At 37.9% G+C, this 27106-nt stretch overlaps 4 protein-coding genes across 7 annotated transcripts; 3 read left to right on the top strand and 1 right to left on the bottom strand.

Moving 5' to 3' along the window:
- Window positions 1–683: 683 nt before the first annotated feature.
- On the top strand, window positions 684–9300 carry LOC133715734 (aminodeoxychorismate synthase, chloroplastic). 2 transcript variants are annotated; one of them, XM_062142360.1, is made up of 14 exons: window positions 684–1021; window positions 1845–2232; window positions 2725–2856; window positions 3623–3690; window positions 4174–4238; window positions 4402–4468; window positions 4971–5231; window positions 5320–5446; window positions 5895–6193; window positions 6637–6716; window positions 6926–7028; window positions 7133–7215; window positions 7941–8558; window positions 8674–9300. In XM_062142360.1, exons 2-14 carry the CDS (start codon window positions 1899–1901, stop codon window positions 9152–9154), a joined length of 2718 nt encoding a protein of 905 aa, XP_061998344.1. In that variant the 5' UTR covers window positions 684–1021; window positions 1845–1898; the 3' UTR covers window positions 9155–9300. The 2 variants fall into 2 exon arrangements, with proteins under 2 accessions (XP_061998344.1, XP_061998345.1); XM_062142361.1 differs by lacking the exon at window positions 684–1021 and having other exon boundaries at window positions 2100–2236.
- A 718-nt stretch (window positions 9301–10018) lies between these two features.
- Window positions 10019–12899, top strand: LOC133717380 (uncharacterized). The gene is made up of 5 exons (XM_062144084.1): window positions 10019–10231; window positions 10594–10735; window positions 10939–11165; window positions 11854–12111; window positions 12452–12899. Exons 1-5 carry the CDS (start codon window positions 10049–10051, stop codon window positions 12755–12757), a joined length of 1116 nt encoding a protein of 371 aa, XP_062000068.1. The 5' UTR covers window positions 10019–10048; the 3' UTR covers window positions 12758–12899.
- A 509-nt stretch (window positions 12900–13408) lies between these two features.
- LOC133717379 (G-type lectin S-receptor-like serine/threonine-protein kinase RKS1) lies at window positions 13409–17011 on the bottom strand. Its single transcript, XM_062144083.1, is given in 8 exon segments — window positions 13409–13849; window positions 13936–14077; window positions 14272–14509; window positions 14599–14809; window positions 15050–15237; window positions 15386–15517; window positions 15736–16031; window positions 16033–17011. Coding segments are annotated over 8 exon segments (2418 nt in total). The 5' UTR covers window positions 16941–17011; the 3' UTR covers window positions 13409–13546.
- Window positions 17012–21094: 4083 nt separating this feature from the next.
- Window positions 21095–27106, top strand: LOC133717065 (chorismate synthase, chloroplastic). Of its 3 annotated transcripts, XM_062143698.1 has the most exons (14): window positions 21095–21471; window positions 21971–22121; window positions 22392–22468; window positions 22599–22663; window positions 23174–23257; window positions 23347–23439; window positions 24297–24377; window positions 25211–25342; window positions 25486–25588; window positions 25795–25889; window positions 25997–26062; window positions 26179–26263; window positions 26528–26643; window positions 26782–27106. In XM_062143698.1, exons 1-14 carry the CDS (start codon window positions 21327–21329, stop codon window positions 26785–26787), a joined length of 1299 nt encoding a protein of 432 aa, XP_061999682.1. In that variant the 5' UTR covers window positions 21095–21326; the 3' UTR covers window positions 26788–27106. The 3 variants fall into 3 exon arrangements, with proteins under 3 accessions (XP_061999682.1, XP_061999681.1, XP_061999680.1); XM_062143697.1 differs by having other exon boundaries at window positions 22605–22663; window positions 26528–27106; XM_062143696.1 differs by having other exon boundaries at window positions 26528–27106.

Here is a 27106-nt window from a genome sequence, read left to right as displayed (position 1 = left end):
TGTTTCTATGTTTCATTTGTACCACAATTTCGTGTAGGCAAGTGAGGTGTAGTTGAATGATGTTTCCTTTGGAGGCGAGGCTATTTTTATGTGTACTAGGCTTGCATTTAAGTGAGCTTTCAGAGAATGTAATGAGTTGCAGTGCTTGGGTAGAGAGTTGGTTGTTTCCCCACCAATCTCTTTGTTCTTAAGTGTTTGTAGTCTTTGACAATTTTTCTGGCTGTTGAGTGAACAAAAACAAAAAAAATTCATCATGAGGACCAAATTAATACCAAAAATGCTGTTATATTGTTATGAGATTTTTTGAACTGTTGTAGGTTTTTTAACACTTCACCTAACTTCTAAGTCGCACAGGCCACCAATTTCTACATCAAAAAACTGCTGCTCAAATCATATTATACAGTTAATGCACATTCATAAAAAGTTCGATCATGTTATTCATTCGCTTGAGTAGACACATTTTTTTTATAAAGCCTACTAATTCGTTTTATATAACAAATAAATAAATTTAGCCGTTTGCTAATCAAAATTCCTCTGCTCTTATTGAGAAGGGAAAAACTCGGCCATAGACAATCATCGGTACAGGTTTACTTATTTTTCCAATACTCCAATAGCATGGTCATGGTCAAATTGTATATAAAAAATGTTAGCAAGTGACAGTCCAAATGTATCAAAACAAGAAAACAAAGGAAAGGTCGGTCCAAAGGCAGTAGGGTGCTGTGCTTCCCTACCCACCCTTTTGAATTCGAAAGATCAACCCGCGATATGCGGCCCAGGATTCCTCTCCATTGAATCTTGATTCTGGGGACTCACCTCACTCTTTTCTGTCCGTATCAGGTACGGTGGCGGCAGGTCCCACATTCCTCTTTCCCTAGTTTCCATGGTCGTCTGTGCCTCTCCTCCTCCTCCACTACCAACTAACCCCATTGCCAATAAAGCCTCTGCTTCGCCGCCTCTCCTTCCAATCCCTTTTTACTAAATAACCCAATAAGGATCACATCTCTCTCTTCTGGCTCTTGAGGTTAGCTTCTCGTCATTTGAAGCTTTTGTTGTGTCTGAAAGTTTCTTGCTTTACAATAAAGTTTCATGCTTTTCAATCAAGTTTCATGCTTTTCAATCTGGGATTTGTAAAACAGAATAAGGGGTTGTTGTATTTGGTTGTGTATTGAACTTTTTGGTTCTGAAGAGTTATTTCTTATGCCAGCTTTGTAGTTTGTTGGGAAGCTTAGTGATTTCTAGTGTGGAAAGTTAGTATCTTGATGCGTGGTGAGGGAAGGAGATGAACCCATTTGGCTGTTTGGTTCATTGGTTTAGCGGTTGCTATTATAGTAACTGCTTTTGGTTTTGCTCATTAGTATAATGGTCATGCTGAATTGTGTTGGAAGCAAAGCATCGTATGAGTATGCCTGTAGGCCCTGAACTTCTAAGGTGTTCCTGTTTTGTTTTGTTCTATTTAACGCACTGCTCATTGATTCATCTTCAAGTTACTTAATAATCATATCAACTTATCTACTGCCAGGACAAACCAAAGACAATTTTGCTCGCCAACTTTAGCCTTAAACGATTGTGTCATGTTGATAATGTGTGTGTTGGGCATTATCTATTATAGTGATTGTTTATCTTATGGAGAGTCTGATGTTGTCATTAAATATATATAATGGGACACATTGACTTAAGTGGTAATGCACAGTTGCACACCATGTTAAGGGTAATGAGTGGATTTGCTCTACTTGATAAATACATGTAGGTGTATAGAGAAACTGAAGACCAAAGTCCTAAATTGCTTTGCACAGCATATTGAATTATAGGGGGCACATCTAATTGTGTACATTGCTGTGTTGCAGGAGCTCTGTGATGCACACTCTGTGTAAATTTGATATTCACCATTGAAAAAAAATATGAAGTTCGCCTTGTGTTCATCATCTTCTGAGCTTAGATATCCTGTTGTTGAGGGGTTGCCCAGACGTACAAACAAGAATATACTAGAGCCTGAACCGTCGGTGAAGGTTGATAATTTTGTTAAGAAGGTTAATGCTCAAGCATCTAATCATGATACGAGGAAGCTGGTGATGTCTAGCAATTTGATGCCTCAGCACATACAAGAATCACATGTGGGAAAGAAACAACTGGAGGCACCTGGTCGGAAGTTGGAATTTGTGAGGACATTATTGATTGACAACTATGATAGCTACACATACAATATATACCAGGAGCTGTCTGTCATTAATGGCTGTATGTGAGCTCTCTTTCCCTCCCTTTTCCTTTGTATCTAATGAACCTACATATCTATCTCCATGCCTACCACTCATTGTTTCCAGGGGTTACAATTATTCTTATTATCTTTAACCTGCTCTGATCATCTCTGATTGTGCACTATCTGATATCTTTATTTTATATGGAATCGCAATACTGTATTCAATGTTTGCATGCTAAGTTGGTAGATTCTTCTAATGTGTCCTGATGTAGTTTACACTGGCAAATGACAATAAGCATGTCCATCTTGCTACAAATATAGCCATAAGGAGAACTGAACATTGCTTCTTACAGGAAAAAGGTTCTGTCTTGGTTAAAAAAAAAAAAATTGGTATATTTCTTGTAATAAAATGGAGTTGATCCATAAGATAGGAATAGAGCATACTGATGTTTACTCAGTTCTGCAAGAATAATAATTTGATTTTGTTCCTTTAGTGTACCATTCTGACAGTTGGCTTATAATTGTGCCAGTACCTCCTGTTGTGGTGCGAAATGATGATTTGACATGGAAAGATGTTTGCCATTACTTGTATGAAGAAAATGCATTTGATAACATTGTTATATCACCTGGACCTGGTTCTCCTACATGCCCAGCGGACATAGGTGAGAGAGAAAAATGAATTTACCTTTTTCATGCTAGTTCCATCCTTATCCCATGTTATAGCAGAAAGCAGCATTGATTGGAAGCTGTTATGCTGTCATGAAACTTCCATTTTCTTTTTGGCATCATTTGCTCCTCATAAATGGCATTTGATCTAGGCCAAAAACAGAAACAGGAGCTCCAATTGTAGCCTCTGTTCTGCAGAGCTGACAACCTCAATTTTATCATAAAAGAGCAATATTTATCCTCAATGGTTTAAGTATGCTGCATACTTTGTTTGTGTGACATAATGGAAACAAAGTATGCATAAATTTCACCCATCTATGCAAAAATACATAGTTCTACATACTACTCTGGTAGGATTTGGGAGACGGTTTCTTTCCTGGTAGGAGTGTAATGATCCCCCCCCCCTCCCCCCCCCCCCTACAAAAAAAAAGAACACCTTCTTTAGGCATCTTCTTAGTTCTGACTGCACATGACAAGAATGATGTTCAGTCAATCAATTCCTGTCCCTTTGCATAATTTCTTGGGTCTCTAGGTACTTAGTATCACACACACACTTATTGTATTTTTGTTCTCTCGTAGGTGATTTTTCTCTTGTATACTTTCATTGACCTGCATCCTATTGCTGTTTTTAAATGCATTGCATTTTAATAAAATCTGTGACCTTCTGTTTTTTTTCCTGTTTGCACCTCCTTTTGTCCTTTGTAAGTACTGTTTGAAAGTTATATTATGATTGTTTCATTAGAAACTATTTGAATCTCTCAGGAATATGTCTTCAGGTGCTGCTTGACTGCTGGAATGTCCCTATCTTGGGTGTTTGCCTTGGACATCAGGTATTTCATGTTTTTTTGTATTTTTCTTTTTAAGTACTCTAAATTAAAATGTCATAGTTGCATGCATGACAATGTTTTTCAGGTAAGATTATCATATATTTACTGAGTACATGCCTGTAAAGGCCACTGTTAACAATGGTATATACATACAAACTGCAAAATGATGTTGAACATTCATGTAAGATTTTTCTGTCCAGAATTCTGTATGAAAAATGAGAGCTAGCTCATCTACAACTCTTGGGAGTTTACATTCACATTTCTCAATCTGAAGGCTTTAGGTCCTGGATGAAGATTTTGTGTTTATGTATGTATATACTTACATACGTGAGTGCCCACATGCACACACATGCATATGATTTAGACATATGGTTCTGGTGCATGTAAATATTCATGGGCATGCATGGAACCCATTTCAGATAACAACATGTAATCTTGATCTGAATCATAGTTCTCTTAATATGGTTTAATTTTGACCTTTAACAGGCTTTAGGTTACGTGCATGGTGCTAAAGTTGTCCACGCATCTGAACCAGTCCATGGACGCTTGAGGTATAATTATATATTTTCATGAGATTTGGTTTTCATGGTGCTTACCTTTTCTAAATAAAAGGTTTTGGATTGAGGCTGTGGTATGGTGATTTATGGGGTTCCCTTGAGGCTTGCTTTGTTGGTTCCTCCTCTATTGACTTTCTACCCATTGTTTCCCATACAGTGAAATTGAGCACAATGGGTGCGTACTTTTCAATGCAATTCCCTCTGGCCACAACTCTGGATTCAAGGTCATTCTTCTCTCATGACACTGATAACTTGTTAAGATGTTTTGAATATTCATATCTTGCCTAAAGTTGGCAACGTCCAAGAGAAATGTAATATATTTAGCTATCTAGTTCACTTTCAGTTTGCGTTAAAATAAGATGTAGTTGTAGCGAGTTCTAGTTTTTCATGTGGATGATTCCATTCTGTCTAGTATGATAGTCAAAAGTCAAAACTACGTACTGTAGGAAGAATATTTGAATTACCAATTAGTTTGCCAGTATACATAATTTCTAAACTTCATTAAGATTAAAGTTTCCATGAGAACTCTAGACATATTGCAATTATAAATTGGAATAATAATTAAAATATCAACTAATCTAAACTCATTGCAAGATTTCTTAAAAGTACAGATAGGTTTCTTGGAGCATTACTGTTTCAATTTGGTTTCGCAGTTCCATGGACCTTTTAGGTGCTTGACAGACTTATTCTTAACTCTACTTAGCTATATGCCTTATGTAATTGTAGGTGGTTCGGTACCATTCACTGGTCATAGATGCTGAATCACTCCCAGATGAACTCATTCCTATAGCATGGACCTCTTCCGTGAATGCACTTTCTTTTATTGAGACCAAAGAATCTGATGTTGCCTCTAAATTTGCTGATGGGTCTTTTTCAAGGAAACCAAAAAATGGAAGTTATTCACCTTCCAGCCATTCTGGCAAAGTACAGAGTGAAAGGGTTCTCATGGGCATTATGCATTCTTCCAGGCCTCATTATGGTGTACAGGTGTGTTGCATGATCATTGCAATTGTGAATGTTGTTGCTCAGCTTTCTCTCTGCAATACTCTCATGACTTTATTTTTTGACCCTTCAGTTCCATCCAGAGAGTGTTGCTACCTGCCATGGAAGGCAAATATTCAAGAATTTTAGAAAAATCACAGAGGATTATTGGCTGAGATCAAGGGCATCATTCATCAACGCACAAAATTTTCCTTTTAATGGTAAACTAAAGCTCTTTTCTTGAACCTGTCCATCCTTCTTCCCTGGTTAACTTTGTCAAGACTCTCTATCATGCCATATCATTTGCTCAAACACATACAGGCATGTTCACACATTCTAAGTCACCTGCAGACGTAATATAATTTCATGTACATGCCATTTATTTTTCTGACTACTCTTGGAAGACGGGAGACACTTTTGGCTTTATGAGGTTGATAGAAACCTTAAGATGCATTTTTTGAAATTTTGTTCTGACAATATGTTATTTGTTTAACAAAGCTAAAGTTATGGCTTTAATTGCATGAATGCTATTAGATGTCTAGAGTCTAGACCTCTAGCTTTTGCTATTGATAACTGGTTCTAGTTCTATTTGCCTTATTATTATTATTATTATTATTCATCATTATTATTTTTTATACAAACTGCCAATGACCCATAAATCCTTTTTAGCACGCATGCAGATGCCCCATGTTGGTCAACTATTGACAGACGTTCCAAAACACAGGCAACCACTAAATAATGCAGATGGTCAATTATATAAAAATGCAAATAACAGAAGTTTCTCTGGCATGGTTGATATGGTAAACCTTTTGCATCCAAGCATTACTATTAAAGATCTGAGGTTGAAATGGAAGAAATTTAAGCACTTGGCCGGTCAAGTTGGTGGAGCAAGAAATATATTTTGTGAACTGTTTGGACAAGATAAAGCTGAAAACACCTTTTGGTTAGACAGTTCATCAATAGAGAAGGTTTGTCGATTACTCAGTAACTTCTCTCTGTAATTGAACAACTCAATACTTCATCTTTTGTGTTTCTTGTGTGGCATTGGATTTTAGTTATTGTGCTTACACCTATTTTAAAGGGTAATGTCAGTGCATTGTATATTTTAAAGTAAGTTCTGTGGCATGGGTTTGCTAGTTACAACTCTTAGCATGATTTTCTTTATGTCATGAATGTTTTTTTTGTTTTTTGTTTTATTTTATTATTTATTTAAATTTTTTTTTTTAATCCTGGGCTTGCTAGTTACAACTCTTAGCATGATTTTTATTATCTCATGAATGTTTTTTGAAGTTTTTAGTTGAAACGCTTGACATTAACATAGTCTTTTCCTCTTTTTATGGTAGTTTTAGTTATGTTCATAAAACTACGATCTCTTACAGTGGTTACTGTCTCTGTTTTCCTTAATGTCCAGAGAAGAGCACGTTTTTCATTTATGGGAGGAAAAGGTGGAGCCCTTTGGAAGCAACTGACCTTTAAATTGTCTGATAAAAGGTTTGAATGAACATTGTTTTGGGCAATTTTTGCATTAACTTCTAGGTTTTGTTTAACCAGCAGTGGTTTTAACATGCTAGTATCATCATAAAATCACATAACTACCACCTTGTTATTCTTGCTGGTTCAACTAACACAATTACTTTTTACATTAAACTCTTATGAGCATTGTTACCTTGAATTAAAGTGGGATAAAATGCATTTTTCAGTGATATGGCTTTGAAGGGCAGTGGTCTTCTATCTGTTCAGGATGCTCAAGGCTCTATCAAACGTTCATTTTTGGAAGAAGGTTTTCTTGATTTTCTGAAAAAGGTATTAGTGAAATTACTGCTTGTGGTATACTCTTCCTGTGCGTGGCAATAATTTCTTAAATGCCTATAAATCAATTCCAGTCTACTCAGTTTTAAATGTTTCAGGAGCTCCTGTCATTTTGTTACGATGAAAAGGATTATGAAGAACTTCCATTTGATTTTCATGGTGGATATATTGGTTACCTCGGGTATGCGGTTAAGTTTAATTAAACGTAATATTCTTGGACCATCTTTTCTCTGTTTTGTTCTTGTATCTTCTGCAAAATCAATTTGTCAGAGACTTGTTCTCTTACAAAAACATGATATAAAAGATGTCTTCTATACTCTAGCAATATAATTGTCGAATTTCCTCTTCTTTAAATAGTTCTCACCATGCTCTGCATCCTTAAACGTTAATGAAGTTTTTATTGACTAGTCTCATTTGTACTACATATGTCACCTTGGCACAAATGAATATTTGGTCAGCTGTTGTTTTCCCAATCACAACCCATTCAACTGAAATGGAATGTTGAGTTTCTCTATCTGCTTGTGTTTCTACTGAGTAATTCAGTTCCGGCATCTTGAAAGAAAATCCCTTTGAGTAATGCAAGGACTGTTCCAATAAAGATGATTTCTCATTGGTAAAAGGAAAGAAAAGAAAATGGTGCTGATGGGTAGTTGAGTTCCTCCTTCAGTTGATAAAAGGACACACCGAATGAGAATTTGACTCTAAAGACAATGACCTTAAGAATAGACATCCTCTCAACTGTGTAGCTGTCCTTTTTCATTGAGGTTGTAGAAGTCATCATATCTCTCCCTTGGTTTCTGTGTGAATTGAATATCTATCACTAGCATACCAAATATTTAATTGCCACGGGTTGTCTACATGGCTCTCATGTTAGATTGCTTTTGTTTCCTGATTTCTGCAATGCAGGTATAACCTAAAAGTTGAATGTGGTGTGGATTCTAATCGCCACAGATCCGAGACTCCAGATGCTTGCTTTTTCTTTGCTGATAACCTTGTAGTTGTTGATCATCGTAATGATGATGTTTACATACTGTCTGTAGACGAAGTATGCAGACCTTGGACGCCATGGTTGGATGATACAGAACAGAAGCTTCTCAACTTAAAAGCTTCTGCTACAGGGGAGGGAAAGAAGCCAACTTTGCTGGCTCTACAATCTTCACTGTGTCAAGGAAGTTTCCTTGCTGATAAATCAAGAGAAGCATATATAGAAGATGTTGACAAGTGCCTGGAATACATTAAAGATGGTGAAAGTTATGAATTATGTCTGACAACTCAGATGAGAAAAAGAATTGGGGACATAGACTCATTGGGACTTTACCTTCATTTAAGAGAGAAGAATCCAGCACCATATGCTGCCTGGCTTAATTTTTCAGATGAAGACCTATGCATCTGCTGTTCTTCCCCTGAGCGTTTCTTACAATTGGATAGAAATGGTGTACTCGAAGCAAAACCCATTAAGGGTACCGTAGCTCGTGGTGCGACACCAGAGGAAGATGAACAACGTAAACTACAACTGCAGTATAGGTAGGACGAAACTCTTCTATTTTAACAGATTAAAACAATTACAGCATATATGTTTTGCAATGTGCTATTCCCCTAACATTTTGAATTCTTCTTTCCCTTGCACTCTGTTTTTCAGTGAAAAGGATCAAGCTGAAAATCTGATGATAGTTGATCTTCTAAGGAATGACCTTGGTCGTGTGTGTGAGCCTGGCTCAGTTCATGTGCCACGTCTTATGGATGTGGAATCATATGCTACGGTTCATACTATGGTCAGCACAATTCGTGGGCAAAAGCGGTCTGATGTGACTGCAATTGATTGTGTGAAAGCAGCATTTCCGGGTGGTTCGATGACGGGTGCACCGAAATTGAGATCAATGGAACTTCTTGATTCAATCGAAACTAGTTCTCGAGGTATCTACTCGGGCTCCATTGGCTTTTTCTCATATAACCAGACATTTGATCTAAATATAGTTATTAGAACTGTTGTTATACACGAGGGTGAAGCTTCAATAGGAGCGGGGGGAGCCATTGTTGCCCTATCAAATCCTGAAGACGAGTACGAGGAAATGGTTTTGAAAACACGAGCTCCAGCAAAAGCTGTACTAGAATTTTTATAGGCATCAACATATTCTTCATTTTCACATTGACCAAAGTGTTGTTAAAGAAACTCATACAGGCCTGTGGAAATTACCAGGCCACATAGCGTTGCTTATTGATTCATGATTGATTTGTCAAAACAAATAAAGGATGTTTCTTATAATCTCATTACAATTTTACTTGGTAGCAGACTGGCACCAACACATAACTATGTGGAGCTATAACCTCATAGTTATGTTCAATTTTCTAGAACTGGGAAACTCTTGCTTACACCCTCAATTCCATTGATTTCCCATTTTAGAAACTCACCAATGGCTAGTAAAGCCTTGCTACTGCCATTACCTTTACTTCCTTTCCCAGATGATCTATGTTTCTTATTCAATTCAAGGGTGATAATGTATCTGGGCTCTCAAGGATTTGTAAAACTTAAATCAAACCATGGTGGTCTATAAGAGTTGCCACAAAGCCAGAACCAGAAAGGCATCAAACCATACATAACTCAAGATTACAAGCCCTCAATTATTCATAACACAAGAAGGTGATCTGGATACATCTTAGAACTTCATCGACAGGGCATGATCCGCCGTGAGATGAATCAATGAGTTAGTACCTCCTCTCCATGAGTTCCAAACCTGTGAACAATTTACATTATCAAAGTAATTAGCATGAAAGAAAACTCTAGAGTAATATTAACATAATGTAACCCGAGAGTGATCGAAAGCTTCAAATAACAAAGTAACCTGACACTACCAGGGAAGACTCTAAACACAGTTAAAAAATCTTTTGGAGGAAAAATTGAAAATTTTGTATGGGCCAGAAGGCCCAATGAGTATGAGAAGTTAAGAGTCCGATTACCATGACCTTCACCTAGCCCGTATGTCATCCCCATTCAAGCATTTGATGCAGACAAATGAATGGGTTCACTTGGAACAAAGTTTCCAGTTTACACTGTTTCAATTTTCATCAAAACTAGGGTCAACTCTTCACTCAGAACCCAGAAATCACTAGTTAGAGCTCTTGCAACTCAAGCATCATCATCATCATCATCAGCTAAGATGGTCAAAGGCATTAGAGTCCATGAACATGGTGGACCTGAGGTATATCTCTCTCTCTCTTTCTTGCCATTTGCCTGGTGAAAGATATTTACTTTTTTAATGTTTGAATTGGAGAATTTTGATGAAAGCTGAATAAAGGAATATACTGGGCACTTGTTGTTATTTGTACCAGAGAACCCATTATGGATTCATGATCACTTGTTTGTCTTGAATCAGTGAAATCAATAGTTTATTTCTAGGCAATCTGGTAAGGGACTTGTTGATGTTACTTAAGAATACATGATCATAATCACCACTGGTACAAGAGTGTAAAGAAGTTATCTTTGGTCACATGCTAGCTGAATTTCATTGTGCAAATGCCTTTCATTGACATTTAACTTGGTTTTGTCATGTAATGATGTTAGGTCTTGAAATGGGAAGATGTGGAAGTAGGAGAGCCCAAGGAGGGCGAGCTTCGTGTGAAGAACAAGGCCATTGGGTTGAATTTCATCGATGTGTACTTCCGCAAAGGGGTTTATAAGACTCCTTCAATTCCTTACATCCCAGGTTTTGCTTCATTTCTTTTAGTTCACTATCGGAATACAAGTTATTTATAATTTTAAGAAGATGCCTCTCAATCAGGATTGACTTTTAGTCCAATTTTTAGAACTTCATTATCTGGTTGGGCCTTTGAAATGGATTTATCTTCTTGTTCCTAATATGAATGCTGACAGAAAACCTATTTAATACAAAGAAATTTTCTGTTCTAGGTGTTGAGGCTTGCGGAGTTGTGACAGCTGTGGGACCTGGACTAACCGGCAGGCAAGTTGGAGATGTTGTAGCCTTCGCTGGTGGTGCAATGGGCTCCTATGTGGAAGAGCAGATCCTTCCTGCTAACAAAGTTGTTCCTGTTCCTCCTTCCATTGAGCCAACTGTTGCCGCATCCCTCTTGCTTAAGGGCATGACAGCTCAGTTTCTACTGCGTCGTTGCTTCAAGGTACTTCTATACTCATCCATACCATCTGGAATTTTATAACTCATAAACCACATGTGAGTCGGTGAAATCAAGAATTCTTGAATTATAAATTTAGAATACATGAGATGGGGTTCCAGGAAACGACATCTTAGATTGTGATGGTGCTGGTTTTATTCTTTCTTGAATATGTATGTGGCATTGCAGAACATTTTTGTAGAGTTATATGTTGCATACACCTATCAGTGTATATTGATTACCATTAGACCGGTCACTGCAACTGTCTGTAAAGGAATTCTATGATATAGGTCTGATCCATTGTTTTGATTATACAATGCCAGATCAATTTTTCAGCAATTATCCTTGCTTTGAAAAAGCAGTATGCTTGGTTATGAACGTGAACTAGTTGATTTCATTTGTTAATCGTGATTTATGTTCCATTTCTTTGAACTGCGATAGAAGGAGCATAGACTTGTATCAATATCATGGTACTTCTTAAGAGCATAGGATGTTAACTATCTTTAACTACCTAATCTCCTAGACTAACATAAGACTCTCAAGGGTTCCAATAACATGGCACTGCTTTAAGCGTATCACTATCATGCCCCCTCCCGTTTATACAGAACCCATCACGAGGTTGCAGCATAGGAATGGAACTGTGGATAATCCTGGACTCACAGATTTGAAACTTCTGATGTTTTTTTCTATACAGGTGGAACCTGGACATACAGTCCTTGTTCATGCAGCAGCTGGTGGAGTCGGATCCCTTTTATGCCAGTGGGCTAACGCCCTTGGTGCCACTGTCATTGGAACTGTATCAACTAAAGAGAAGGCAGCTCAAGCCAAGGAAGATGGCTGTCACCATGTCATAATCTATAAGGAAGAGGACTTTGTTGCTCGTGTGACTGAAATAACATCTGGCAATGGGGTTGAAGTTGTCTACGATTCTGTTGGGAAGGATACGTTTGAGGTAACTTCTCTTCATTCTCTTAAAAAGAAAGACAAAAGCAGAACCAAGAGAGTTTAGTGAGAAAGATCATTCTATGTTCAAATTCTACCTAAGAACCTTTTATGGTTTTGGTATTCTTTATCTTTTTACTTTCTTCATATCTTTAAAATGAAAATTTTCAGAATAATCTTCATCTGATCTTAATCAAGATTTAGGCAGGTTACTTGTTGACATGAATGAAATTAATGGTGTACAGTATATCAACATAACTTGAAAAATTAACAAGGAGTTCAATTAAGCCAGTCTGTTTTTGGTTCGTGCTGCGTAAGTCCTTAATTGGAGGAGGTATTATTGTATTCAGGGATCATTGATATGCTTGAAGTCTCGTGGATACATGGTGAGTTTTGGGCAGTCATCAGGTGCACCAGATCCGGTTCCATTATCAGCTCTTTCAGTGAAGTCACTGTTCTTGACCAGGCCTTCCCTTTTCCATTACACGGCTACTCGAGATGAATTGTTAGAGACTGCAGGAGAGGTATTTGCTAATGTTGATGCAGGTATATTGCGGGTTCGAGTAAATCACACCTACCCATTGTCTGAAGCAGCACTTGCACATTCAGACCTGGAGAATAGGAAAACATCTGGATCTGTTGTACTTATCCCCTGAGGCGATCCTCAAATTATGTATTTAATTTCAAGGATATATGTGAGGAAATTTACTTTTATGTCAAATGCAATGGATGTTTAAACTTTAAACCTGTAGTCATCAAGAGACTTGTTATGCAATCCCATCTGGTCTTCTTTTCTTAGTTATGTTGTATTCTACAGGTCTTAATCTCATATCAGTACAACATCTGTTCCTAAATATGTGTCACCTCCTCTCAAAATTTATGATTACATTGGTAAAAGAGACTAAAGAATGATGGTGATGGATCACAGCCGGAAGTTTGTGAAGACTAAAGGTTACATTCCTCTAAACACATTGATAATAGCCTTTGATATGATTATTTGTAAACAACTGGAAAGTATTTTTCGTTTTTTTAACAAATTTATGAAATCACAAGAACCTGTTGCCCCTTGGGTCCCAATAATTGGTAGCACCAACACATACCATGTGGAGCTGCGGAACATTATAACCTCATAGTTATGTTCAATTGACTAGAACCGGGAAAGTCTTGCTTAGCACCCTCAATTCCATTGATTTCCCATTTTAGAAACTCACCAATGGCTAGTAAGCCTTGCTACTGCCATTACCTTCCTTTCCCAGATGATCTATGTTTCTTATTCAATTCAAGGGTGATAATGAATACGGGCTCTCAAGGATTTGTAAAACTTAAATAGCAGATTAAACCAAGGTGGTCTATAAGAGTTGCCACAAAGTCAGAACCCAGAAGGCTGCTGTAGGCATCTTACATGTATGGTTTGACATGCATAACCTAAGATTATAAGCCCTTAATTAGCGAGCTTCTAGTGTAGTGTGTGTCACTTCATATACAGAATAAGTTCTTTCACGGTTTGACGAGTCTTCACTGTTATTACTTTTCTCCATTAAAAATGCAGGTCGCATTGGTCCAGGAAGAGCTGCATCATTACCCAGCATGACAAGAACTTCTGACATATTTGGCCGGTCAGTGGCGTGCTCTTGTAAACACAAGAAGGCGATCTGGATGCATCTTAGAACTTCATCGACAGGGCATGATCCGCTGAGAGATGAATCAACGAGTTCTAAGGCAGTACCTTCTCTCCATGAGTTCCAGACCTGTGAACAATTTACATTATCAAAGTAATTAGCATTGTTATCAGGGCCAATAATATATTGTTTGCAAAATAGCTTTGAAAACTCACATGTTCAACCAAACTTGAGCTGGGATGGTGACTAGTATTCTTTTGACCAGTAATGATTTCTAATACTATTACCCCAAAGCTATATACATCTGACTTTACTGAGAAGAGTCCTCGCATTGCATATTCTGGTGACATATAACCACTGGAATAGTAGGAAGAACAATTGATTGTCAAATAACTTTGTTGACTATAATTTATTTTAGTTTATCTTTTTTATTTTGTTGAAATCAGCCTTTGGATTGTTACTTTTGGACTGCATCATCAAGTTTGTGCTATGTATTGCCAGAGAGGAAACATTATGTTTATATAACTTCTACTTTGGAAGAATTTACTTACTATGTTCCAACCACGCGATTTGTATTTGCTTCACTTTGATCCCCCTCAAATATTCTAGCCAGACCAAAATCTGCAATTTTGGGATTCATAGAACCATCTAATAGAACATTACTCGCTTTTAGATCTCTGTGTATGATTCTTAATCTTGAATCTTGATGAAGATATAATATCCCTCTAGAAATTCCACAAATGATCTCAAAGCGTCTCCTCCAATCTAAATGTGTTCGATTGGATTCATCTGGAAGAAGTAAGAAACTTATAAACAATTCGATCTTGTTCATCCTTTAAGTTAGAGTTTAAGATACAAAAGCAAAAAATAAGACTTACTAAAAATGAAAAAGTCCAAACTTTTGTTTGGCAAGTATTCGTAGATTATCATCTTCTCTTCTTCTTCAACACAACAACCTAAAATCCTGACAAGGTTCCTGTGTTGGAGTTTTGCAATCAGCACGATTTCATTCTTAAACTCTTCAGTTCCTTGGCCCGAATTTTTTGAAAGTCTTTTCACTGCTATTTCATTTCCATTTGAAAGCACACCCTGAAATTACAATTCAGAAAGGAGTAAGATCTAGAATAATGCATACCAAGACAAACTCCCTTATGCAAACCTAATGTGCTTATATGCTCTAAGATCTGAAGTTTAATTAGAAGAACACTCATACTCGCCATGGTACGTAGGTTGCAAATCAAAGTGCAGTTGCACAAAAAATAGGAGTAAGAACTAGAATAATATATGCATCCCAACACAAGGTTAAATTATGACTGAAGGCACTAGTACCTTATAGACCGAGCCAAAGCCGCCTGTCCCAAGCTTGTTCTCATCAGAGAAATTGTTTGTGGCTGCTGCTATGGTTGTTAGATCAAAGAATGGTAAATCTGAGTTTCCTCTACTTTGATCGACATCTCTAATGTTGGATTCACCGAAGTATGACGTTGACCATAAATATTTACTTTCACTTTGCTTACCTGCATGTCATTAAATACAAAACAAGTTCGCTTTAATCACAAGGAAGTTGACCATAAATTCATACTTGTCATCAACAATCAAATTTGGTTGAATCATTGCGGGTGATGAGTGGTTCTAGTACCTAGTGAAACCGAATCTGCTGTTTACCTTTTCTGTTCCTCCTTACCAACCAACAGACTAGTGAAAGCAGTAGAAATAATGCTAGAACAGGTACTAGTGATGACATTACCAGTTTTCCCTTCTTGCTAAGTGAATCCCTCGACTTCTTTGCATATTGAGCTATTAAGATTGGAAAAAAGAAAGAAAAGAGTCCCCATATGAGCTTAATTGTATTTTTTTTTTTTTTTTGAAATAATCAATAGCGATGAGAACTATAAAAAGGAAATTGAGATTCAATTTATCAAGCAATAACAAAATTTCTTTTGGTGATTTGGGAAAATGAATATATATTAAAATTATCCAAAGTGAGCTAGTGCTTAGAGAAAACTATTACGTACCCAAGACAGTAGCATCAACTCGTACATATAAATCTCGAGCATTAGCCGGAAGCATCTTTGCGTCCATTAAGTCCCCATACCATGTCACGCATCTACTCGTTTCCCCATCGACGACGTTGCAGTATGCCGTGCATGAGCAATTTCTCAAACACTCATGCTCACATTCTTTCAAGGTCACATTCAAATTTACCTGTGCCCTAGACGACTCTGGCAATTTGATCATTTCCAACTTTACAAACCCTTCTCCTTTTCGACACATTGATGTTCCATTTTTCTTCACACACCCACCTGATGACCAAATTGTCTTGTTCCAGTCAGTTGCTGTACGGGTTGCAGTTGCCATTCGGACCACATGTTCCATACTCATCACAGGGCTCATCTGGAACAGACTGAAATGTAGTCCATTCATATGCTCGCTCATTCCATGTGCTCCGGAGAAGTATTCCCGAATCATCCAGCACCGTCCTAGTAATTAACTCGGTTTGAACAACCGTAACTGTTACCTCATCTTGATTGTTCACATAAGTTGTCACTTTGTTATACTGGACACGCCAAGATCCGATTCCATACCGATTCACGAGAGTCGTACCCTTGTACAAAGTTAACTGCGGGAAACCACTAGGATTAATCCCATATGTACAGTTCCCGGTTCCAGGGTCATCTTGAGACTTCCAAGATGTTAGGGACCAGTTAAACCCTGACCGCCGGTCCACCCCAAGTTTCATAGATGGAAGTAATGTATGCGAGAGATGATCAAAGCTTTGCCACAGAACCCTTTGGCTCCCATTCTCTAGCAAAAGCTGCAAAACAAGATTTCCTGTATCCAAAAGCTTGGCCATGGAGGTGTTTAACGAAGAGAGAGTAACGTTAGCGGACCACAAAGGGAGAGTTCGGTCCTGTCCGTAGATTCTAAGGCCTCCATTTTCATGGATTGCTAGGAGGCCGTTGATATCGTTGACAGGATTGTCTCTGTTTGCAACCCACACGACTGTTCGATTTGGTATGTTGTTGTACCAAACTCCAATGTAACGCTTCCTAGAATTTCCTGGGCTGAAAAACCCTAGAGCAAATTTTTTCTGGCTCGAGAGAAGAGCGACACCATCGTCGCTTATGGGTTGGTTTGGAGTAATGGCGTCTAGAGAAAAGCAAGTGGGAAGAAGACGGAAGATAAACAACATAGTGAAAAACCATTCTGTATAACTCATGTTTCAACGAATGAGGAATATGTGTAAGTGATAAAAACACACAGATCGAGACACACACACACACACACACATATAAGACTCATATGATCAAGGTAGTTTAATTTTCTTCCTGAGTATTTGGTAGGGGTACTGGATATAGTGAAGAACAGAATTTGTTCTTAGTATTCTGGGTATGAGCTTGTGCTCGATCTTTGGGCAAAAAGCTTGGTTATGGGTTATGGGTACGGGGTATTTCTGGCAGCGGAATAAGGGTATCGGTCTCAGGAGCAAAACTGCTCTGATACCATGTCAATTATAGAGATTATGGTATAATTGCATTGTGTATTCTTCTCCAAACTGGAGGATATATATAGCAGTACAAATTTCCTATAGCTAAGTGTGATAGATAAATAGAGAAGTCATGTAATACGGCTGCATTAACTACGTAGGATTTGCTAGAGCGGAAGTCAAGATTTGCTCTGCAACTTCTGATCTTCATGTTGACATTAGCTCACTTAAACAGAACAGACTCAACGGGTGGAAGCCTAGCTTGTCCAAATGCACCAATTATCAAGGCAATGAAACAGCAATCTCAGGATGTGAAAAATGAGTTCAATATGAGAGTCGTACGTGCAGATTGTCACTCAGTTCAAGGAGCAGGGAATTAATACAAGGGTAGATGAGAACAAAAGAATGAGAAGAACATTCAGCATTGTACCTTTAGGTTGTGTTTGTTTCATAGGACTCTTATGCCCAACCTTAATTTCTATAGGAGTCCAGGACTACCATAACTTGGTTTAAGCTAGATTAGTACCTGACTCATGTTTGGTGCTGACAGGGACTAAGGAGCAGACCAGCACCACCCCGAACGATGGCCTCCAACTCCAAGTAGCCACCGTGGACCCAGCATCGAGTCCTAGCCTGGGTCTCTGACTTGGATACACCTTTACGCAAGCGTACGTATCATTGTCAAAATAGGGAAATATTATGCCCAAAGTTTATCGTACCACGGGGATTAGTGGCTAACCCACAATCCTTGGATAATCGGAAATAAAGACACTTAGCAAACAAAGAAAAGAAAAAGAAAATAAATAAAAATACTAATCTAAGGCACCAAGCCTTAGTAATGCTCGGCTTTGGTTTTCACCAAAGCCTAATCAAAACTAAGAGCCTAGTGGTGGATATGCACAAATGAGTCGAAATTTGTAGGGGGTTTTGAATTGTGAATTAACTAAATTAAACGCAACCGAAAAGTAAACTAAACAACTAATTAACGAACTAGAAAATTAAATTTGGGTTTTCAAATTAATGGGAACATGGGAGTGTCGGGTGATTCACACTAACTATCTTGCAAATATCAATGCCAATTTTACAAATGCATGCATTTCCTATATGTGTCAAGTCTCGTATCTAGTACCGGTTAAGGCTACTAAACCAATTATCCTTTCGGTGTATCGATTATGCCGGTTAGGGCCACAATCAACTCTCTAATTTAGGCATTACGCCGGTTAAGGCCGCAATATCTAAAATTAGAGGCCTAGAGTGCAAGATAATAGAGACCCAAGCAAGCTTAGCTACAATTAAGCTAGCTAATGGTTACCACACTTAAATCCTAGATGCAACAAGACCAATAAGTTGTCAATTTATCAATCCATTCATCACAATTGCCCACAACATAATTTGAAAGGGTGACAAAGACTAGAAATATGCTTCTAATGACCAATAAATTCGGATTTAAAGCATACACAATGGAAATTGCATTTATTAAAATTAAAGCATCAATATTTATATAAGATGAGTTAGGGCTTCACAACCCTAACTCCCAAAATTGAACTACTCACTATCCATGGTTAAATACATCATCAATAGCAAATAAAATTATGGAATAGATAATAAGGAAGAGAGGGGAGAGTTAGCTTGGTCACTCCTAGCTATGAGCTAGTATGAGCTAAGCAATTTCTTCACCAAACTATCCAAAATGGAGGTGTGGTGCTCTTGATGATGATTCCCTTGAAGCATTGAATGAGTAATCCAATCCTAAATTCCCAAAAGATTACTAAGAAAATAATAAAGAAAAGATGGTAGGAAGGTGATTGATGGGAGAGGGCAGCAGCCCTCCCCTTTTGGTAATGGCTGTGCGGCGCTGCTAGGGTGAGAGAGTTCGTGATACAATAGGGTGAGAGCCTCTTCTTATAATGGGTCGTGGTCTTCATAAGAGAAAGGATGGGATTGGGCTGCCATGTGTCAGGTAATCAGTGGTGGAGCATAAATGGATGGAGCTGCTGATTGCACGTGGGTTAATTGATGACTTGATTAAGATGATGGGGTAATGGCTTAATTAAGCCATGCATGCATGCTTGCAGCTCCATTTTCTTTAATTAAACCAAATAACCAAATTGTTAAGCTGCGATAATTCTTTAATTAAACTAATGTTAATTAGTTTAATTGAATCTGCGGCCATTTTCATTTTAGTCTCGGATCAAGTTTAGCTCCTTTTGATGAAATTGACTCGCGGTTGACTTTTCATCCTTTTGTCAAAAATCCCAAATCTTCACAATTTTCTCTCGTTTTCGCAATTTTGCTTATTTCCTGCAAAACAAATAAAAATGAATTAATTACATATTAATTGACATGAGGATTAGCTTAATTCTAGTATTTTAGATATAATTACACGCATATAAATGCGTATAATCAGTCTCCCCCAGCAACACCACCTGCCCAGTCACCCGAACCCAACTCGCCAACTTCACCCTCATCCTCAACCACACTCTCCGCCGGCTCATTCAAGTCTGAGGCTGCCTGTGGTCACGAGCTTGTGTCGCTGTTGGCAGGAATGAGATCGATTGTACTCAGATCTGATCGGAATGATCCGACCCGGTTTGGTCTAATGGATCTGATCTGGGAGGGGGTTGATTGGGATGGGTGATGTTTGTCAATGGCGTGACGAGGATGGTGGCGGTCCCGCGGAAGTGACTGTGCAGTGCAGCGGGTAGTCTTCAGGAGATGGGTTTCGACCAGGCTTGATTGTTGGTCTGTGATATTCTTTCTTCCTCGACCGGAGCGCCGGAGATGCTGATCAACACTCTCGCCGACTTCAAGAAATGCGACTCGGAGAGAGCCCTGGCCACCATAGAGAGCTCCTCTGCGAAGAGTAGAAGGAGGCTTGCACAATCACATGATTTTTGGTGGGTTTGTGGTAGAAGGTGTTGGGGCTACTGTTGGGACTGTGGAGTTTCATTAAAAATAGTCCTCCTTGCTGCCAAACATGGGATAACTGGGATTAGACTACATAAGAATGTCCAATCCCATCCAATCCCATGTAACAAACACAGCCTTAAGTGCCAAGAGAATCCTAGATTTGCTATCACTGATCGATGGTTTATTGGACCCAGATTCTATGGCCGAGAAACTTACTTACAGCATGAAGTGCAGTGATCTTGTGACAACAATTGATGTTATATTGGTCAATTGGGGTACTTGGCCGTGGAGATCACATAGTAGTTAGTAGTTTGTAGCAACCATGGTACTCCTATTGTTACTAGGATTCAATCCGTATTGACCCTAGAGCCGATGAAAGAGTTTACGTGAAGGGAAAGTATCAGCATCATAGTGAAATCATAGCTCCCTAAACCCTAAATCCTAGTCCTCATTAAAGGGCACTCTATAACCTCATAGGCGATATGAAATTTACACTACCTCACAACGGTATACACGAGTATTTTTAAAATATTTTTCTAGTAAGTAATCATCAAGTCCGGTGCCTTTCTTTTAGAAACTATCATGTCGTTTTCTTTTCCAATCCAAAACGATTCTTCTCAATGAAAGCCAAAGCAAGTATTGAGTTATTACTGATAGATTAGAGTATTAACTTAATCTAGATATGCAGACGGTAGAGTATCGCAGAACCTTAAAGTTAATTAATTTCCACTTTCTGGCCGGGATTCACAACTTCACAGCAACGTTTACAAATTGCAACAAGCATGATTACAAGTTATAGGCCAACTAACTAGGAGAAGGAGAAAGGGTGGTGAAAGTGTTTGTTTTTTTTTCACCCTAATTACTGTCTCTTACTCCATACTTTGATCCGGGTTTTGTGGGTTTTCCAACCCGATCCCCACCCTTAACTCCGACCCGAAAACGTTTAAATCCCTCCTACTCCATTCGGCCCTACTCTTACCAAAGACCGGAGACCACCAACCAAAGCAAACATACAAGTTGAGGTCGACCCAGAGACAGAGTGGTGGTGGTGGCTTCTGGTAGGTGAAGTGAGTTGGTGGCATCTACCTCCCTTTTTCTTTTATTCCCAAACACATCACCCACTTTGTTCTCTAATCTTTCCTTCACATTTTCGTTGTCGATTCAACTTCGGTTGTTGTGGGTGAGCTGAGATTTTGTGAGCTCAATTCAATGGCTTCTTCGTCTCTCACATCCAAACCCTTTCTGGGTTCTGCTTCAAGGACCGAACGGCTTTCTGGGTTGTGCTCCGATCTTCGAAACCTGTCCTCCCCCTCCGTTCAGTTCGTGGTCCGGCCTCGGACCGCCAAGAAGCTCCGTTAGTTTTCTCTATCCCTCTCTATTCATTTATGTTTTTCTTCAATAAAGTTGGTAACTTGATTGGTATTGTTTAGCTATGATCATTGAAGAAGGCTCTGTGTGTTAAAGCTTGATTCTTTGCATTGTGTTAGAAATTTTATTGAATGCAATGTCGTTCCGGGTTTTGTTTGTGCTGAGAGGAAAGTTTCGAACCTTGGAACTTTCATATGAAAAGCATGAATCTTTGTTTGTTTGGTCGGAAAAGTCGGGAACTTTTCTATTGAAAATGATAAGTCGATGGTATTGTTGTCTCTTTCAAACTAGATTATGCAAGAGGTTTTTAAAAATTGAGTGCCTGGGGTTTCTGTTCACTCCAATTGAGAAAGGGTGCAATAGATGTGTTTTCGTCAAATGGAATATTGAAAATATATATAGGAGTGTGGATGTAGAGGATTGTAGTTGGTTAGAAGTTAAAGTTAGACTTTAGAATTTCTGAAATATTCTCTGCTGGGTTTCAGAGGTGCAGGCAGCTGGGAGTACTTTTGGGAATTACTTTCGTGTTACAACTTATGGAGAGTCTCATGGTGGTGGTGTTGGTTGTGTAATTGATGGGGTTCCTCCTCGGAGACCCTTATCTGAAGCTGATTTGCAAGCAGACCTTGACAGAAGGTATTTTGCTTTTCATGTGCCTCTCCTAATTTGCATTTTGGCATTTGTATGCTTGATATTCCCTATTTCATGTTCATTTTAAGGACTTTTGGCAGTATGTCCTTTTGAATGTTTATTGTATGTTGAGACAATGTTCTTCCTTGGATAGTCATATGTTTGATATTAGTTTAATTTGCTTCCCATGATTGAAGCTTCCTTTATAGTTATTGGTGTCTGATTTGATTTGATGCAAACCTTTTCCTTGGTTAGTGATTAGAGTTGTTGTAACAGGAGGCCAGGTCAGAGCCGAATTACTACCCCTAGGAAGGAAACTGACACATGCAAAATACTTTCAGGAGTCCATGAAGGTTAGATCTTTGTGGTTCAACCTATTTTTATTCATTTCCTTTTAATTTCTCTTCAATTTTCTTTTTAATTTCTCTTCAATTTCTTCTCAACTCATCCGTGCGTACTCTAATTGTGATGATATAATATTAGATTCAGGATTGACTACTGGGGCACCTATTCATGTCTTTGTACCCAATACTGATCAGAGAGGACGTGTAAGTATCCAATACTTAGGCCTTATATGAAGTGGAAATAAAATGGAGTGGAGGGTTAATAATCTTTATTTGTCAGGTTTTTTATTTAATTACTGTTATTATCATGATATTTGTAGTTTTTTGGGCCATCATCTGTACCTCTATTCACTCTGTAGGGTTCTGCTTGTGATGTTTCAGATATATGATATCTACTAATCTACTATTCTAGTACTACATAGATCTATGCACTCATGTGTCAAAAGTATATGATGGATGATGGTGCTTCTTTCTTGTTTCAAACACTTTTGATTGCATATTGGATGAGTTGATAAACAAAATGTGAGGCCTGTGGAACTCGTTACTGTTGTGTTTCTATATGATTTTCTTACTCGTAATATTGTTACTTTAAATTGACTATCACATGTGTGCTTTTTACAATTCAATCACTTGTCAACTGAGCTGTTTTGTACTAAAGTGACACTGCTTATAATGTGGGCAAGGTTTACCATAATTCTGTTGTTGTATTGGTAGGATTATGACGAAATGTCGATAGCTTATAGGCCTTCACATGCAGATCTCACATATGACTTGAAGTACGGTATCAGATCAGTGCAGGTAATTTCTTTTAAGTTTAACTACTGAAAGGTTCACAAGCTTCTTTTAAATTGCAAATTTACATATCTTAACCCAATCTTTAATTGAAGGGTGGTGGTAGATCTTCAGCTAGAGAAACAATTGGAAGAGTTGCTGCAGGAGCAGTTGCAAAAAAAATCCTTAAGGACTTCTCAGGAACTGAGGTGAGTGTGTATTTATTTGAGTGTGCACGCATGCACTGCTGTGAAATTGGTGAACTTTTTCTTGACTGAGCAATCTCTTCCTGTTCTGAAGTAAAGTTTTTTTTTTTTTTTTTTTAACAGGATGTAGACAGATACATATTTGCTAATGTTAATAACTTTCCAGTTTCCCCTTTGTTTTGTCCATGATTATATATCAGTATTGTTCACTACATGCATATCCTTGAATAATTACACGACAGTGCTTGAAGCTGTAGTCCGTTCAGTTTTTGTGTTGCTTGCTGTGTATCTCTTGCAGTTGATTTACCTTGTCAAATTGTGACTTCAGCAAGCAATAAATACCCTGATTTTGACCTAAGTTCAAAGATGCCTAATTAAATTTGCTGATTGTTAGTTTTTTCGTGGTAAGATTATTTAGGGCATCTTGTCAAAGCTCTGTTGGCCATCTGAGACACAAAACTTGTGTCCAGCCGTGTTTGATGCTTAGACGATTTCCTATTTATTTGCATAGAAAATTGCAAGTTTGGGAATTTTGTCAAGGAAATTAGTTTTATCACCATCTTTTATAATAATTATGTCTAACAAGTAAATATATGGTCAAGAATAAATGTATTTCTGAAGAGGAAGTGTGGACACCCATGTTCGTGTTAATCTTCGACACTCCAGAACATAGTGAAAATCATTTGTCCTGTAAATTGATAGAAGAGTTTCAGAACTTCATTGGCCAGTTTTGCTAGCTGTACTTTAGTATAGGAAATAGCTAGACCATAAGTTATAATCTGTACTTCCTTTTACCTATTGAAATTCTTGTTGTTTCATTTTTTTTCAAATCTTAACCCTAATGTTTGTCACGTCTTCAGGTTTTTGCTTATGTTTCACAAGTCCACAAGGTCGTACTCCCAGAAGACTTGGTTGATCATAACACTCTTGCACTTGATCAGGTGGGATTATGTATATTAATTTGAAATTCAGTGTAGGAAGTGCATGCATACATATATGTACATGTTTGTAAAATATATATGTTTACACTTGAGTAGCTAGCTTTGTTGAACGTCCATATACATAGTTTTTCAAAATTCATGTAAGGCATTACAGTTCAAGTTATGCTACAACGATTTCCTAGAGTGAATTGCAGATTTAAAATCAGAATGTTTCATTAATCTAGAAAGTAGTAATCAGGTAGGCTCCTCCACCGACACACCCTCTTTGACAGTATCGCACCCCTAAAACTTGATGATCTCATTTTGTAGCACGACTTTTACGAAATGAGACTAAAATTTTTCTCTGTCTGTCCTAGTCACATCTGGCCACATTTCCTGCAGCTGTGATTACTCTCCCAAATATGGGAAGACATTTCCCTGTTCATGTAATTGTCTTCCCAATTGTTTTTCACTTTCAACCTGTAGCTGGTAAATTTAAGGAGATTCTCTGTATAAGCTCTCCGTTCCCTGATGCAACACAAAACTTAATAAGTGAATGCATTGTTACTTGGGTTTCAAGTTTTTAGAACCCACTAGATCTAAACTGATGTTGAATATTTCAAAGTAATAAGCACAACCGTTACTGTGAGCTTACTCTTTTTAGATTTTTTTAGTATTTAAAATATCTTTCTCAGTTATGTGGATTTTTGAAGTACTTATTGATACTAATGAACTTTAATTATTCACAAGAATTCTTTTTATTGGCTTTATCAGTGGCACCCTTACGATAATTCCTGTTCAATTCTGCATGCTTGCTCATTAGCTGAACTGGTCTTTTTGTGAAATATTGCCAGATAGAGAGTAATATAGTTAGGTGTCCAGTTCCTGAATATGCAGACAAGATGATTGCTGCTATTGATGCTGTTAGGGTGAGAGGGGAATCCATTGGTGGTGTTGTCACATGCATAATTAGAAATTGCCCGCGGGTATATTCTATCTCTTCCTCTCATGTCTGAGCTTTTGTGCATGTTCACTAGTACATGTTCCTCAGTTTTTTAGATTGGGATGCAGGTTCTTCTTCATTAAGTCATACATGCAGTACTGAAGGATTCAGTTTTTTGTATTCCAGGGTCTTGGTTCTCCTGTTTTTGACAAACTTGAAGCTGAACTAGCTAAAGCTTGCATGTCATTACCTGCAACAAAAGGATTTGAATTCGGAAGCGGGTTTGCAGGTTAAGATTCCCAAATTTGTCGTGTACTTTCGACTGGGGTTGCGTTTAATGTTCTTAAATTGGATTTGTGATTATGAATGTTTGCTGGAATTGTTTCAAGTTCTGGTCCCAGATAAAAGACTTTTCCCAAAAAAGGAAAAGAAAGAAATAAAAAAGAATGATTGCTAGAATTTTTTTAGTTCTTACTATTCATGATGACCTATCAGGTACCTTTTTAACCGGGAGTGAACATAATGATGAGTTCTATGTGGATGAACAAGGACGAGTCAGGACAAGGACAAATCGCTCTGGTGGGACACAAGTATGTATTCAAAATTTCAGTTAGATACTTCTATAAGTAAAGCAAGTTGGTAAAATGTTTTTTCTTGATCATGTCTGGTACACTGATATTGAGTATGTGGCAATTAGGGAGGAATATCTAATGGGGAAATCATAAACATGAGAATAGCTTTCAAGCCAACAGCTACAATTGCTGTAAGTCTGACACCTCCCTCTCTCAGGAATCTTGGACCAACTCACCAACCCCAGTCTTTTATATTTTTGGGTAAGTTATCTGACAAAACTGTCATGGTTTTATGACACTTGTGCAGAGGAAGCAGAATACGGTGACTAGAGATAAGCATGAGACTGAACTAATAGCCCGTGGTCGCCATGATCCCTGTGTTGTCCCGCGAGGTATGTTTTTGGATTATATATGAATTCTCATGCATCATATTGGCTTCTCACTGTACTTTCCCTTTTAATTATAGTAATCTTGCAGTTGCAAATTATTGCTCCCCCATATGGTGTTTTTGGAACTTTGTTTTCAGTAACAAATTCTCTTCATAAGATTGGAAATGCAGCTTACTGATTTCACATCTTCACTTTTTGTTCTTGCTTAACATGTGTTTGAAAGCTGAAGGTTGTTTATTTATTTATTTATTTTATGTAATTTTGCAGCTGTTCCAATGGTGGAGGCTGGAGTAGCACTAGTGCTCATGGATCAGTTAATGGCTCAATATGCACAATGCCATCTTTTCCCTTACAATCCGGATGTACAAGAACCTCTCTCCAAAGTGAACCCCCTTCCAACTATGTCTTTGTCATAGTTTCGTTTTCCATCTCTTTGTTTTTTGATGTCATGAACCATGGTACTACATTTTTTTCTTTTTTGTAATAAAACATGATGTATGTTCAAAATATATGATTTGTAGATCTGAAAAAAATGAAGGGGCACTTCTTCCTACTAAAGAAGCAGAGGCCATAGAGACATAGGTGGTTTAAGAACCAATCCGGAGCGCTCGGAACCAAAAGCGAGTATGGCAATTTCAAATATGTTCATTCTAAAGTAGTGTATGATCACTGTTCCGGTGTAGTACTGTTGGTTTGAAATCATATAGTTCTACCTTTGCAGTTGAATCAAGCTAAACCTGAATATGCTTCTCCTGAACTTCAAAGATTCAGTTATGAGAATTATTGTTCAATCCATGTATTCAGTCCCAAGATTAGAACAATGATAACCCTAATCATTTCCTTCAA

The sequence above is a fragment of the Rosa rugosa genome, chromosome 6 (genome assembly GCF_958449725.1).
Source record: "Rosa rugosa chromosome 6, drRosRugo1.1, whole genome shotgun sequence".
Lineage (NCBI taxonomy): Eukaryota > Viridiplantae > Streptophyta > Magnoliopsida > Rosales > Rosaceae > Rosa > Rosa rugosa.
Note: the sequence above shows the minus strand (reverse complement) of the source record. Positions and strands in the feature narration are given on the sequence as shown.